The sequence below is a fragment of the Salmo salar genome, chromosome 18, assembly GCF_965601325.2.
Source record: "Salmo salar chromosome 18, fSalSal1, whole genome shotgun sequence".
Classification (NCBI taxonomy): Eukaryota; Metazoa; Chordata; class Actinopteri; order Salmoniformes; family Salmonidae; genus Salmo; species Salmo salar.
Window position 1 is genome coordinate 737,501 of NC_138308.1, and position 17,337 is coordinate 754,837.

General features: G+C 44.4%; 1 protein-coding gene across 1 annotated transcript in view; it reads right to left on the bottom strand.

The window, feature by feature from the left end:
* LOC106596812 (unconventional myosin-XV) overlaps window positions 1–17,337 on the bottom strand; it is a 134,985-nt gene that overhangs the window by 56,120 nt on the left and 61,528 nt on the right. The window contains exons 2-5 of the mRNA XM_082964634.1: window positions 11,213–11,295; window positions 11,059–11,122; window positions 9,419–9,528; window positions 6,039–6,113 (exon numbers count right to left, since the gene is read on the bottom strand). Coding sequence (XP_082820760.1) covers window positions 6,039–6,113; window positions 9,419–9,528; window positions 11,059–11,122; window positions 11,213–11,295 — 332 coding nt within the window. The remainder of the gene's footprint in view (window positions 1–6,038; window positions 6,114–9,418; window positions 9,529–11,058; window positions 11,123–11,212; window positions 11,296–17,337) is intronic.

A 17,337-nucleotide genomic window follows, 5' to 3' on the forward strand; every position in this document is an offset into this window, starting at 1 on the left:
ACCATTGTTCCCTGAGGTTTATTACTGGTGATGGTTCTAGAACTCACCATTGTTCCCTGAGGTTTATTACTGGGGGATGGTTCTAGAACTCACCATTGTTCCCTGAGGTTTATTACTGGGGGATGGTTCTAGAACTCACCATTGTTCCCTGAGGTTTATTACTGGGTGATGGTTCTAGAACTCACCATTGTTCCCTGAGGTTTATTACTGGGTGATGGTTCTAGAACTCACCATTGTTCCCTGAGGTTTATTACTGGGGGATGGTTCTAGAACTCACCATTGTTCCCTGAGGTTTATTACTGGGGGATGGTTCTAGAACTCACCATTGTTCCCTGAGGTTTATTACTGGGGGATGGTTCTAGAACTCACCATTGTTCCCTGAGGTTTATTACTGGGGGATGGTTCTAGAACTCACCATTGTTCCCTGAGGTTTATTACTGGGGGATGGTTCTAGAACTCACCATTGTTCCCTGAGGTTTATTACTGGGGGATGGTTCTAGAACTCACCATTGTTCCCTGAGGTTTATTACTGGGGGATGGTTCTAGAACTCACCATTGTTCCCTGAGGTTTATTACTGGGGGATGGTTCTAGAACTCACCATTGTTCCCTGAGGTTTATTACTGGGGGATGGTTCTAGAACTCACCATTGTTCCCTGAGGTTTATTACTGGGGGATGGTTCTAGAACTCACCATTGTTCCCTGAGGTTTATTACTGGGGGATGGTTCTAGAACTCACCATTGTTCCCTGAGGTTTATTACTCCCTCTGATTTGAGTTTTCGGGACCCTTTATGGGGAATAAGAGCTGTCTGAGACGAGATGTTCTGGTCCTCATTGGTTCGTTCCGGGCCAATGAAAAAGACACCTAAACCTGTCTGTTTCATTCTATATCGTACGTGTTGGAATGTGTTTTCCGCAAGGGCTCATCTGGGAAAAGATTCTCCCCTCTGGTCACGGAATGACTTCCCTGTCAAAAAACCCAACAAGGCTTTTCGATACCTCCCCCACTGCCAACAGCTTACCGCTAAACAGCATCATTATAGATAACTATCCAGAGTGGAGCGGTGTGTGCTCGGTGTAGGGTGACGGTAACGGAGGACAGTTAACCGGAGACGGAGGGGTGAAACCTAAACGCTGGAATGTGGTCGCTGGGACGACTTCACACAACCCTCTGAGGACACGACTCTGATACGGACACAGACATGGCTGGTCTTTCCTTACAGGTCTCTCCTTCAGAACACAGCTAGAGTGTCCTGGGGGGGGGGGGGGGGGGGGGGTCCTATAGAACACAGCTAGAGTGTCCTGGGGGGGGGGGGGGGTCCTATAGAACACAGCTAGAGTGTCCTGGGGGGGGGGGGGGGGTCCTATAGAACACAGCTAGAGTGTCCTGGGGGGGGGGGGGGGTCCTATAGAACACAGCTAGAGTGTCCTGGGGGGGTCCTATAGAACACAGATAGAGTGTCCTGGGGGGGGGGGGTCCTATAGAACACAGCTAGAGTGTCCTGGGGGGGGGGGGGGGTCCTATATAACACAGCTAGAGTGTCCTGGGGGGGGGTCCTATAGAACACAGATAGAGTGTCCTGGGGGGGGTCCTATAGAACACAGCTAGAGTGTCCTGGGGGGGGGGGGGGTCCTATAGAACACAGCTAGAGTGTCCTGGGGGGGGGGGGGGGTCCTATAGAACACAGCTAGAGTGTCCTGGGGGGGGGGGGTCCTATAGAACACAGCTAGAGTGTCCTGGGGGGGGGGGGTCCTATAGAACACAGCTAGAGTGTCCTGGGGGGGGTCCTATAGAACACAGATAGAGTGTCCTGGGGGGGGGGGGGGTCCTATAGAACACAGCTAGTGTGTCCTGGGGGGGTCCTATAGAACACAGATAGAGTGTCCTGGGGGGGGGGGGTCCTATAGAACACAGCTAGAGTGTCCTGGGGGGGGGGGGGTCCTATAGAACACAGATAGAGTGTCCTGGGGGGGGGGGGGTCCTATAGAACACAGCTAGAGTGTCCTGGGGGGGGGGGGGGGGTCCTATAGAACACAGCTAGAGTGTCCTGGGGGGGGGGGGGTCCTATAGAACACAGCTAGAGTGTCCTGGGGGGGTCATATAGAACACAGCTAGAGTGTCCTGGGGGGGGGGGGGTCCTATAGAACACAGCTAGAGTGTCCTGGGGGGGGGGGGTCCTATAGAACACAGCTAGAGTGTCCTGGGGGGGGGGGGGTCCTATAGAACACAGCTAGAGTGTCCTGGGGGGGGGGGGGGGGTCCTATAGAACACAGCTAGAGTGTCCTGGGGGGGGGGGTCCTATAGAACACAGCTAGAGTGTCCTGGGGGGGGTCATATAGAACACAGCTAGAGTGTCCTGGGGGGGGTCCTATAGAACACAGCTAGAGTGTCCTGGGGGGGGGGTCCTATAGAACACAGCTAGAGTGTCCTGGGGGGGGGGGGGTCCTATAGAACACAGCTAGAGTGTCCTGGGGGGGGGGGTCCTATAGAACACAGCTAGAGTGTCCTGGGGGGGGGGGGGGTCCTATAGAACACAGCTAGAGTGTCCTGGGGGGGGGTCCTATAGAACACAGCTAGAGTGTCCTGGGGGGGGGGGGGTCCTATAGAACACAGCTAGAGTGTCCTGGGGGGGGGGGTCCTATAGAACACAGCTAGAGTGTCCTGGGGGGGGGGGTCCTATAGAACACAGCTAGAGTGTCCTGGGGGGGTCCTATAGAACACAGCTAGAGTGTCCTGGGGGGGGGTCCTATAGAACACAGCTAGAGTGTCCTGGGGGGGGGGGGGTCCTATAGAACACAGCTAGAGTGTCCTGGGGGGGGTCCTATAGAACACAGCTAGAGTGTCCTGGGGGGGGGGGGGTCCTATAGAACACAGCTAGAGTGTCCTGGGGGGGGGGGGGTCCTATAGAACACAGCTAGAGTGTCCTGGGGGGGGTCCTATAGAACACAGCTAGAGTGTCCTGGGGGGGGTCCTATAGAACACAGCTAGAGTGTCCTGGGGGGGGTCCTATAGAACACAGCTAGAGTGTCCTGGGGGGGGTCCTATAGAACACAGCTAGAGTGTCCTGGGGGGGTCATATAGAACACAGCTAGAGTGTCCTGGGGGGGGTCCTATAGAACAAAGCTAGAGTGTCCTGGGGGGGGGGTCCTATAGAACACAGCTAGAGTGTCCTGGGGGGGTCCTATAGAACACAGCTAGAGTGTCCTTGGGGGGGGTCCTATAGAACACAGCTAGAGTGTCCTGGGGGGGTCCTTCAGAACACAGCTAGAGTGTCCTGGGGGGGGGGGTCCTATAGAACACAGCTATAGTGTCCTGGGGGGGGGTCCTATAGAACACAGCTAGAGTGTCCTGGGGAGGGTCCTATTGAACACAGCTAGAGTGTCCTGGGGGGGTCCTATAGAACACAGCTAGAGTGTACTGGGGGGGTCCAATAGAACACAGCTAGAGTGTCCTGGGGGGGGGGGGTCCTATAGAACACAGCTAGAGTGAACTGGGGGGGGTCCTATAGAACACAGCTAGAGTGTCCTGGGGGGGGTCCTATAGAACACAGCTAGAGTGACCTGGGGGGGGTCCTATAGAACACAGCTAGAGTGACCTGGGGGGGGTCCTATAGAACACAGCTAGAGTGTCCTGGGGGGGGGGGGGGGGTCGTATACAACACAGCTAGAGTGTCCAGGGGGGGGGTCCTATAGAACACAGCTAGAGTGTCCTGGGGGGGTCCTATAGAACACAGCTAGAGTGTTTTGGGGGGGGTCCTTCAGAACACAGCTAGAGTGTCCTGGGGGGGGGGGGTCCTATAGAACACAGTTAGAGTGTCCTGGGGGGGGGGGGGGGTCCTATAGAACACAGCTAGAGTGTCCTGGGGGGGTCCTATAGAACACAGCTAGAGTGTCCTGGGGGGGGGTCCTATAGAACACAGCTAGAGTGTCCTGGGGGGGTCCTATAGAACACAGCTAGAGTGTCCTGGGGGGGTCCTATAGAACACAGCTAGAGTGTCCTGGGGGGGTCCTATAGAACACAGCTAGAGTGTCCTGGGGGGGTCCTATAGAACACAGCTAGAGTGTCCTGGGGTGGTCCTATAGAACACAGCTAGAGTGTCCTGGGGGGGGTCCTATAGAACACAGCTAGAGTGTCCTGGGGGGGTCCTATAGAACACAGCTAGAGTGTCCTGGGGGGGGGGGTCCTATAGAACACAGCTAGAGTGTCCTGGGGGGGGGGGGCTCCTATAGATTACAGCTAGAGTGTCCTGGGGGGGTCCTATAGAACACAGCTAGAGTGTCCTGGGGGGTCCTATAGAACACAGCTAGAGTGTCCTGGGGGGGGGGGGGGGGGCTCCTATAGATCACAGCTGGAGTGTCCTGGGGGGGGGGGGTGTCCCTCTAGCTGTGTTGTGTAGTTACCCGATAATAATAACCTGGTATCAGCTGTGTTGTGTAGTTACCTGTTTATAATAACCTGGTATCAGCTGTGTTGTGTAGTTACCTGATTATAATAACCTGGTATCAGCTGTGTTGTGTAGTTACCTGATTATAATAACCTGGTATCAGCTGTGTTGTGTAGTTACCCGATTATAATAACCTGGTATCAGCTGTGTTGTGTAGTTACCCAATTATAATACCTGGTATCAGCTGTGTTGTGTAGTTACCCGATTATAATGACCTGGTATCAGCTGTGTTGTGTAGTTACCTGATTATAATAACCTGGTATCAGCTGTGTTGTGTAGTTACCTGATTATAATAACCTGGTATCAGCTGTGTTGTGTAGTTACCTGATTATAATAACCTGGTATCAGCTGTGTTGTGTAGTTACCTGATTATAATAACCTGGTATCAGCTGTGTTGTGTAGTTACCTGATTATAATAACCTGGTATCAGCTGTGTTGTGTAGTTACCTGATTATAATAACCTGGTATCAGCTGTGTTGTGTAGTTACCTGATTATAATAACCTGGTATCAGCTGTGTTGTGTAGTTACCTGATTATAATAACCTGGTATCAGCTGTGTTGTGTAGTTACCCGATTATAATAACCTGGTATCAGCTGTGTTGTGTAGTTACCCGATTATAATAACCTGGTATCAGCTGTGTTGTGTAGTTACCCGATTATAATAACCTGGTATCAGCTGTGTTGTGTAGTTACCCGATTATAATAACCTGGTATCTGCTGTGTTGTGTAGTTACCTGATTATAATAACCTGGTATCAGCTGTGTTGTGTAGTTACCTGATTATAATAACCTGGTATCAGCTGTGTTGTGTAGTTACCCGATTATAATAACCTGGTATCAGCTGTGTTGTGTAGTTACCTTATTATAATAACCTGGTATCAGCTGTGTTGTGTAGTTACCTGATTATAATAACCTGGTATCAGCTGTGTTGTGTAGTTACCTGATTATAATAACCTGGTATCAGCTGTGTTGTGTAGTTACCTTATTATAATAACCTGGTATCAGCTGTGTTGTGTAGTTACCTGATTATAATAACCTGGTATCAGCTGTGTTGTGTAGTTACCTGATTATAATAACCTGGTATCAGCTGTGTTGTGTAGTTACCTTATTATAATAACCTGGTATCAGCTGTGTTGTGTAGTTACCTGATTATAATAACCTGGTATCAGCTGTGTTGTGTAGTTACCTTATTATAATAACCTGGTATCAGCTGTGTTGTGTAGTTACCTGATTATAATAACCTGGTATCAGCTGTGTTGTGTAGTTACCTGATTATAATAACCTGGTATCAGCTGTGTTGTGTAGTTACCCGATTATAATAACCTGGTATCAGCTGTGTTGTGTAGTTACCCGATTATAATAACCTGGTATCAGCTGTGTTGTGTAGTTACCTGATTATAATAACCTGGTATCAGCTGTGTCGTGTAGTTACCTGATTATAATAACCTGGTATCAGCTGTGTTGTGTAGTTACCTGATTATAATAACCTGGTATCAGCTGTGTTGTGTAGTTACCTGATTATAATAACCTGGTATCAGCTGTGTAGTTAGTTACCTGATTATAATAACCTGGTATCAGCTGTGTTGTGTAGTTACCTGATTATAATAACCTGGTTCTGTTTGGCATCCATCATTGTGGTGTAGGAGACGTTTGCTATGGCAAACAGGTGTCTGGGGAGGAACACAGTTAAACATTCACATGAAAAACACATCCTTTATCTCACGATACAGCAACAATACACACAATACAGCAACAATACACACAATACACCAATAATACACACAATACACCTATAATACACACAATACAGCAATAATACACACAATACACCAATAATACACACAATACAGCAACAATACACACGATACACCAATAATACACACAATACACCTATAATACACACGATACAGCAATAATACACACAATACAGCAACAATACACACAATACACCAATAATACACACAATACACCAATAATACACACAATACACCTATAATACACACAATACAGCAATAATACACACAATACACCAATAATACACACAATACAGCAATAATACACACAATACAGCAATAATACACACAATACAGCAACAATACACACAATACACCAATAATACACACAATACAGCAACAATACACACAATACACCTATAATACACACAATACAGCAACAATACACCAATAATACACACAATACAGCAACAATACACACAATACACCAATAATACACACAATACACCAATAATACACACAATACAGCAACAATACACACAATACACCTATAATACACACAATACAGCAATAATACACACAATACACCAATAATACACACAATACAGCAACAATACACACAATACACCTATAATACACACAATACAGCAATAATACACACAATACAGCAATAATACACACGATACAGCAATAATACACACAATACAGCAATAATACACACAATACACCTATAATACACACAATACACCAATAATACACACAATACAGCAATAATACACACAATACAGCAATAATACACACAATACACCAATAATACACACAATACAGCAATAATACACACAATACAGCAACAATACACACAATACACCAACAATACAGCAATAATACACACAATACAGCAATAATACACACAATACACCAATAATACACACAATACAGCAATAATACACACAATACACCAATAATACACCAATAATACACCAATAACACACACAATACACCAATAATACACACAATACAGCAACAATACACACAATACACCAATAATACACACAATACACCAATAATACACACAATACAGCAACAATACACACAATACACCAATAATACACACAATACAGCAATAATACACACAATACACCAATAATACACACAATACAGCAACAATACACACAATACACCAATAATACACACAATACAGCAACAATACACACAATACACCAATAATACACACGATACAGCAACAATACACACAATACACCAATAATACACACAATACACCAATAATACACACAATACAGCAACAATACACACAATACACCAATAATACACACAATACACCAATAATACACACAATACACCAATAATACACACAATACAGCAACAATACACACAATACACCAATAATACACACAATACACCAATAATATGCACAATACACCAATAATACACACAATACAGCAACAATACACACAATACACCAATAATACACACAATACACCAATAATACACACAATACACCAATAATACACACAATACAGCAACAATACACACAATACACCAATAATACACACAATACACCAATAAAACACACAATACACCAATAATACACACAATACACCAATAATACGCACAATACACCAATAATACACCAATAATACACACAACACACCAATAATACACACAATACACCAATACTACACCAATAATACACCAATAATACACCAATATACACCAATAATACACACAATACACCAATGAAACACACAATACACCAATAATACAGACAATACACCAATAATACGCACAATACACCAATAATACACACAACACACCAATAATACAGACAATACACCAATAATACGCACAATACACCAATAATACACTAATAATACACACAATACACCAATACTACACCAATAATACACACATACTACACCAATAATACACACAATACACCAACAATACACCAATAATACACACAATACACCAATAATACGCACAATACACCAATAATACACACAATACACCAATAATACACACAATACACCAATAATGCACACAATACACCACAAATACACACAATACACCAATAAAACACACAATACACCAATAATACACACAATACACCAATAATACACCAATAACACACACAATACACCAATAATGCACCAATAACACACACAATACACCAATAATACACCAATAACACACACAATACCCCAATAATACACCAATAATACACACAATACACCAATAATACACACAATACACCAATAATACACCAATAACACACACAATACACCAATAACACACACAATACACCAATAATACACACAATACACCAATAATACACACAATACAGCAATAATACACACAATACAGCAACAATACACACAATACACCAATAATACACACAATACACCAATAAAACACACAATACACCAATAATACACACACTACACCAATAAAACACACAATACACCAATATTACACCAATACTACACCATTAATACACCAATAATACACACAATACACCAATAATACACCAATGATACACACAATACACCAATAATACACCAATAATACACACAATACACCAATATACACCAATAATACACACAATACACCAATGAAACACACAATACACCAATGAAACACACAATACACCAATAATACACCAATAATACACACAATACACCAATAATACACCAATATTACACCAATACTACACCAATAATACACCAATAATACACCAATATACACCAATAATACACACAATACACCAATGAAACACACAATACACCAATAATACGCACAATACACCAATAATACACACAATACACCAATAATACGCACAAAACACCAATAATACACACAATACACCAATAATACACCAATAATACACACAATACACCAATAATACACACAATACACCAATAACACACACAATACACCAATAATACACACAATACACCAATAAAACACACAATACACCAATAACACACACAATACACCAATAACACACACAATACACCAATAATACACACAATACACCAATAACACACACAATACACCAATAACACACACAATACACCAATAATACACAAAATACACCAATAATACACCAATAACACACACAACACACCAATGATACACAATCACAAAACACACACACACATAATACACTTCTAACAATCAGACACACATCACAACAAGACAGGAACAGGAAGTGTTCTTACGGAGGGTTCTCTCCCAGAGCGGATCCCTTGTGCTTCAACACCATGTCAGTTCCATACATGTTGAACATCCTGTAGGGATTCACTGAGACCAGGATACTGCCTATATATGTCTAGACGACAGAGAGATACATGTTGAACATCCTGTAGAGGATTCACTGAGACCAGGATACTGCCTATATATGTCTAGACGACAGAGAGATACATGTTGAACATCCTGTAGGGATTCACTGAGACCAGGATACTGCCTATATATGTCTAGACGACAGAGAGATACATGTTGAACATCCTGTAGGGATTCACTGAGACCAGGATACTGCCTATATATGTCTAGACGACAGAGAGATACATGTTGAACATCCTGTAGAGGATTCACTGAGACCAGGATACTGCCTATATATGTCTAGACGACAGAGAGATACATGTTGAACATCCTGTAGAGATTCACTGAGACCAGGATACTACCTATATATGTCTAGAGGATTCACTGAGACCAGGATACTACCTATATATGTCTAGAGGACCAGGATACTACCTATATATGTCTAGAGGACCAGGATACTACCTATATATGTCCAGAGGACCAGGATACTACCTATATATGTCTAGAGGATTCACTGAGACCAGGACGACAGAGAGATACATGTTGAACATCTAGTAGGGGTTCACTGAGACCAGGACGACAGAGAGATACATGTTGAACATCTAGTAGGGGGTTCACTGAGACCAGGACGACAGAGAGATACATGTTGAACATCTAGTAGGGGTTCACTGAGACCAGGACGACAGAGAGATACATGTTGAACATCTAGTAGGGGGTTCACTGAGACCAGGACGACAGAGAGATACATGTTGAACATCTAGTAGGGGTTCACTGAGACCAGGACGACAGAGAGATACATGTTGAACATCTAGTAGGGGGTTCACTGAGACCAGGACGACAGAGAGATACATGTTGAACATCTAGTAGGGGTTCACTGAGACCAGGACGACAGAGAGATACATGTTGAACATCTAGTAGGGGGTTCACTGAGACCAGGACGACAGAGAGATACATGTTGAACATCTAGTAGGGGTTTCACTGAGACCAGGACGACAGAGAGATACATGTTGAACATCTAGTAGGGGGTTCACTGAGACCAGGACGACAGAGAGATACATGTTGAACATCTAGTAGGGGGTTCACTGAGACCAGGACGACAGAGAGATACATGTTCAACATCTAGTAGGGGTTCACTGAGACCAGGACGACAGAGAGATACATGTTGAACATCTAGTAGGGGTTCACTGAGACTAGAGAGAAGACCAACATCCCGGAGTCGCCTCTTCACTGTTGACGTTGAGACTGGTGTTTTGCGGGTACTATTTAATGAAGCTGCCAGCTGAGGACTTGTGAGGCGTCTGTTTCTCAAAACTAGACACTCTAATGCGCTTGTCCTCTTGCTCAGTTGTGCACCGGGGCCTCCCACTCCTCTTTCTATTCTGGTTAGAGCCAGTTTGCTCTGTTCTGTGAAGGGAGTAGTACACAGCGTTGTACGAGATCTTCAGTTTCTTGGCAATTTCGCGCATGGAATAACCTCCATTTTCTCAGAACAAGAATAGACGGGCAGTACCAGTGTCCAGTGTGTTGTCAGTGAACTCACGTAGACGACCCGTCTCTCAAACCTCTTCTTCAGGTTGAGCAGCACAGCTCTTTCAGACAGCTCCCTGGAACAACACAGAGAGACCAGCTATGAAATACGCTTCGTCCTTTAGCCGTTAAAAATAAGGCTCCGTTTGCGTTTGCGTTTCTCTCACCGCAGCTGTGTCATGTCCTCGACTCCGTCTTCCTCCCGCTGCTCCCGGTACGCCGTGCTGGGCAGGCTGCGGATGGAGAACATCTACAGACGCAGACAGACAGACACACAGACAGACACACAGACAGACACACAGACAGACAGACAGACAGACACACAGACAGACACACAGACAGACAGACAAGACAAGACAGACCGCTGAGTTCATCTACCGACGTTCACAAGTCATCGCATTCCCAGTACCACTTTATCGGGCCGGTGTTACCTTATCGTACCGGGGTGTTGCCTTATCGTACCGGTGTTACCTTATCGTACCGGTATTACCTTATCGTACCAGTACCACTTTATCGTACCGGTATTACCTTATCGGGCCGGTGTTACCTTATCGTACCGGGGTGTTGCCTTATCGTACCGGTGTTGCCTTATCGTGCCGTCGTTACCTTATCGTACCGTCGTTACCTTATCGTACCAGTGTTACCTTATCGTACCGGTGTTACCTTATCGTACCGGTGTTACCTTATCGTACCGGTGTTACCTTATCGTACCGGTGTTACCTTATCGTACCGGTATTACCTTATCGTACCGGTATTGCCTTATCGTACCGGCGTTACCTTATCGTACCGGTATTACCTTATCGTATCAGTATTGCCTTATCGTACCGGTATTACCTTATCGGACCGGTATTACCTTATCATGCCGGTATTATCTTATCGTCCCAGTATTACCTTATCGTTCCGGTATTACCGGTATTACCTTATCATACCGGTATTACCTTATCGTGCCAGTATTGCCTTATCGTGCCAGTATTACCTTATTGTAAAAGTATTGCCGGTATTACCTTATCGTGCCAGTATTAGCGGTATTACCTTATCGTGCCAGTATTAGCGGTATTACCTTATCGTGCCAGTATTAGCGGTATTACCTTATCGTGCCAGTATTAGCGGTATTACCTTATCGTGCCAGTATTACCGGTATTACCTTATTGTACCGGTATTACCAGTATTACCTTATCGTACCAGTATTACCTTATCATAATGGTATTACCTTATCGTATCAGTATTACCGGTATTGCCTTATTGTAAAAGTATTACCAGTATTACCTTATCATAGCAGTATTACCTTATCGTACCCGTTTTACAAGTAGTACCTTATCATACGAGTAGTATGAGTATTACCAGTGGTACCAAGTAGTACCTTATCATGCCAGTAGTACCAGATGTGTACCAAACTCACTAAATGTTCTACTTTTAAACTCGGACAAAAGAGAGATGCTTGTTCTAGGTCCCAAGAAACAAAGAGATCTTCTGTTGAATCTGACAATTAATCTGGATGGTTGTACAGTCGTCTCAAATAAAACTGTGAAGGACCTCGGCGTTACTCTGGACCCTGATCTCTCTTTTGAAGAACATATCAAGACTGTTTCAAGGACAGCTTTTTTCCATCTACGTAACATTGCAAAAATCAGAAACTTTCTGTCCAAAAATGACGCAGAAAAATTAATCCATGCTTTTGTTACTTCTAGGCTGGACTACTGCAATGCTCTACTTTCCGGCTACCCGGATAAAGCACTAAATAAACCTCAGTTAGTGCTAAATACCGCTGCTAGAATCCTGACTAGAACCAAAATATGTGATCTTATTACTCCAGTGCTAGCCTCGCTACACTGGCTTCCTGTTAAGGCAAGGGCTGATTTCAAGGTTTTACTGCTAACCTACAAAGCATTACATGGGCTTGCTCCTACCTATCTTTCCGATTTGGTCCTGCCGTACATACCTACACGTACGCTACGGTCACAAGACGCAGGCCTCCTTACTGTCCCTAGAATTTCTAAGCAAACAGCTGGAGGCAGGGCTTTCTCCTATAGAGCTCCATTTTTATGGAATGGTCTGCCTACCCATGTGAGAGACGCAGACTCAGTCTCAACCTTTAAGTCTTTACTGAAGACTTATCTCTTCAGTAGGTCCTATGATTGAGTGTAGTCTGGCCCAGGAGTGTGAAGGTGAACGGAAAGGTACTGGAGCAACGAACTGCCCTTGCTGTCTCTGCCTGGCCGGTTCCCCTCTCTCCACTGGGATTCTCTGCCTCTAACCCTATTACAGGGGCTGAGTCACTGGCTTACTGGTGCTCTTCCATGCCGTCCCTAGGAGGGGTGCGTCACTTGAGTGGGTTGAGTCACTGACGTGATCATCCTGTCTGGGTTGGCGCCCCCCCCCCCCCCCCCTTGGGTTGTCCCGTGGCGGGGAGATCTTTGTGGGCTATACTCGGCCTTGTGTCAGGATGGTAAGTTGGTGGTTGAAGTTAACCCTGGGGGCTGTGCTTTGGCAAAGTGTTATATCCTGCCTGTTTGGCCCTGTCCGGGGGTTATCGTCGGATGGGGCCACAGTGTCTCCTGACCCCTCCTGTCTCAGCCTCCAGTATTTCTGCTGCAGTAGTTTATGTGTCGGGAGGGCTAGGGTCAGTCTGTTACATCTGGAGTATTTCTCCTGTCTTATTCTGTGGCCTGTGTGAATTTAAGTATTATTAAATATTAATATTATTTAAGTATGCTCTCTCTAATTCTCTCTCTCTCTTTCTTTCTTTCTTTCTTTAATTCTCTTTCTCTCTCGGAGGACCTGAGCAACATCGTACCAGTAGTACCAGTATTACCTTATCATAACAGTAGCAGCCTGCTGTATGACCTCATCGTACCAGTAGTACCTTATCATAACAGTAGCAGCCTGCTGTATGACCTCATCGTACCAGTAGTACCTTATCATAACAGTAGCAGTCTGCTGTATGACCTCATCGTACCAGTAGTACCTTATCATAAAAGTAGCAGCCTGCTGTATGACCTCATCGTACCAGTATTACCAGTAGTACCTTATCATAACAGTAGCAGCCTGCTGTATGACCTCATCGTACCAGCAGTACCTGTATTACCTTATCATAACAGTAGCAGCCTGCTGTATGACCTCATCGTACCAGTATTACCAGTATTACCTTATCATACCAGTAGGAGCCTGCTGTATGACCTCATCGTACCAGTATTACCTTATCATAACAGTAGCAGTCTGCTGTATGACCTCATCGTACCAGTGTTACCTTATCATAACAGTAGCAGCCTGCCGTATGACCTCATCGTACCAGTAGTACCAGTATTACCTTATCATAACAGTAGCAGCCTGCTGTATGACCTCATCGTACCAGTATTACCTTATCATAACAGTAGCAGCCTGCCGTATGACCTCATCGTACCAGTAGTACCAGTATTACCTTATCATAACAGTAGCAGCCTGCTGTATGACCTCATCGTACCAGCAGTACCAGTATTACCTTATCAGTAACAGTAGCAGCCTGCTCTATGACCTCATCGTACCAGTATTACCAGTATTACCTTATCATACCAGTAGGAGCCTGCTGTATGACCTCATCGTGCCAGTATTACCTTATCATAACAGTAGCAGCCTGCTGTATGACCTCATCGTACCAGTGTTACCTTATCATAACAGTAGCAGCCTGCCGTATGACCTCATCGTACCGAGCCGTATTACCTTATCATAACAGTAGCAGTCTGCTGTATGACCTCATCGTACCGAGTCCAGTTACCTTATCATAACAGTAGCAGCCTGCTGTATGACCTCATCGTACCAGTAGTACCTTATCATAACAGTAGCAGCCTGCTGTATGACCTCATCGTACCAGTAGTACCAGTATTACCTTATCATAACAGTAGCAGCCTGCTGTATGACCTCATCGTACCAGCAGTACCAGTAGTACCTTATCATAACAGTAGCAGCCTGCTGCATGACCTCATCGTACCAGTATTACCAGTATTACCTTATCATAACAGTAGCAGCCTGCTGTATGACCTCATCGTACCAGTATTACCAGTATTACCTTATCATAACAGTAGCAGCCTGCTGTATGACCTCATCGTACCAGTATTACCTTATCATAACAGTAGCAGTCTGCTGTATGACCTCATCGTACCAGTAGTACCTTATCATAACAGTAGCAGCCTGCTGTATGACCTCATCGTACCAGTATTACCAGTATTACCTTATCATAACAGTAGCAGCCTGCTGTATGACCTCATCGTACCAGTAGTTACCTTATCATAACAGTAGCAGCCTGCTGTATGACCTCATCGTACCAGTATTACCTTATCATAACAGTAGCAGCCTGCTGTATGACCTCATCGTACCAGTAGTACCTTATCATAACAGTAGCAGCCTGCTGTATGACCTCACCGTACCAGCAGTACCAGTATTACCTTATCATAACAGTAGCAGCCTGCTGTATGACCTCATCGTACCAGTAGTACCTTATCATAACAGTAGCAGCCTGCTGTATGACCTCATCGTACCAGTATTACCTTATCATAACAGTAGCAGTCTGCTGTATGACCTCATTGTACCAGTATTACCTTATCATAACAGTAGCAGTCTGCTGTATGACCTCATCGTACCAGTGTTACCTTATCATAACAGTAGCAGCCTGCCGTATGACCTCATCGTACCAGTAGTACCAGTATTACCTTATCATAACAGTAGCAGCCTGCTGTATGACCTCATCGTACCAGTATTACCTTATCATAACAGTAGCAGCCTGCTGTATGACCTCATCGTACCAGTGTTACCTTATCATAACAGTAGCAGCCTGCCGTATGACCTCATCGTACCAGTATTACCTTATCATAACAGTAGCAGTCTGCTGTATGACCTCATCGTACCAGTATTACCTTATCATAACAGTAGCAGCCTGCTGCATGACCTCATCGTACCAGTATTACCTTATCATAACAGTAGCAGTCTGCTGTATGACCTCATCGTACCAGTATTACCAGTATTACCTTATCATAACAGTAGCAGCCTGCTGTATGACCTCATCGTACCAGCAGTACCAGTAGTACCTTATCATAACAGTAGCAGCCTGCTGCATGACCTCATCATACCAGTATTACCAGTATTACCTTATCATAACAGTAGCAGCCTGCCGTATGACCTCATCGTACCAGTAGTACCAGTATTACCTTATCATAACAGTAGCAGCCTGCTGTATGACCTCATCGTACCAGTATTACCTTATCATAACAGTAGCAGTCTGCTGTATGACCTCATCGTACCAGTAGTACCTTATCATAACAGTAGCAGCCTGCTGTATGACCTCATCGTACCAGTATTACCAGTATTACCTTATCATAACAGTAGCAGCCTGCTGTATGACCTCATCGTACCAGTGTTACCTTATCATAACAGTAGCAGCCTGCCGTATGACCTCATCGTACCAGTAGTACCAGTATTACCTTATCATAACAGTAGCAGCCTGCTGTATGACCTCATCGTACCAGTAGTACCTTATCATAACAGTAGCAGCCTGCTGTATGACCTCACCGTACCAGTAGTACCAGTATTACCTTATCATAACAGTAGCAGCCTGCTGTATGACCTCATCGTACCAGTAGTACCTTATCATAACAGCAGCAGCCTGCTGTATGACCTCATTGTACCAGTAGTACCTTATCATAACAGTAGCAGCCTGCTGTATGACCTCATCGTACCAGTAGTACCAGTATTACCTTATCATAACAGTAGCAGCCTGCTGTATGACCTCATCGTACCAGCAGTACCAGTATTACCTTATCATAACAGTAGCAGCCTGCTGTATGACCTCACCGTACCAGTAGTACCAGTATTAACTGTGTTAACTTATCATACCAGTTGTAGCCTACTGTACTACCTTATCATACCAGCAGTGGCCTTGCTGTATTAACTTATCGTACCATCAGTACCAGTATTAACTGTATTACCTTATCATACCAGTAGTGGTTTACTGTATTACCTTATAACAGTATTGCTAGTATTACCAGTAGTAACAGTATTACCTTATCGTACCAGTAGTAGCCTACTGTATTACCTTATCATTACAGTAGTGGCTTACTGTATTACTTTATCATTATAGTAGTAGCTTACTATATTACCTTATCATACCAGTAGAAGCTGTATTAAAAGTATTTACAGTATTAGGGTAATACCTTATCATACCAGGGCACAGTGGGTTCTATAGTTAAACCAACATTACCTTATCATACTAGGGCCCAGTGGGTTCTATAGTTAAACCAGTATTACCTTATCATACCAGGGCCCA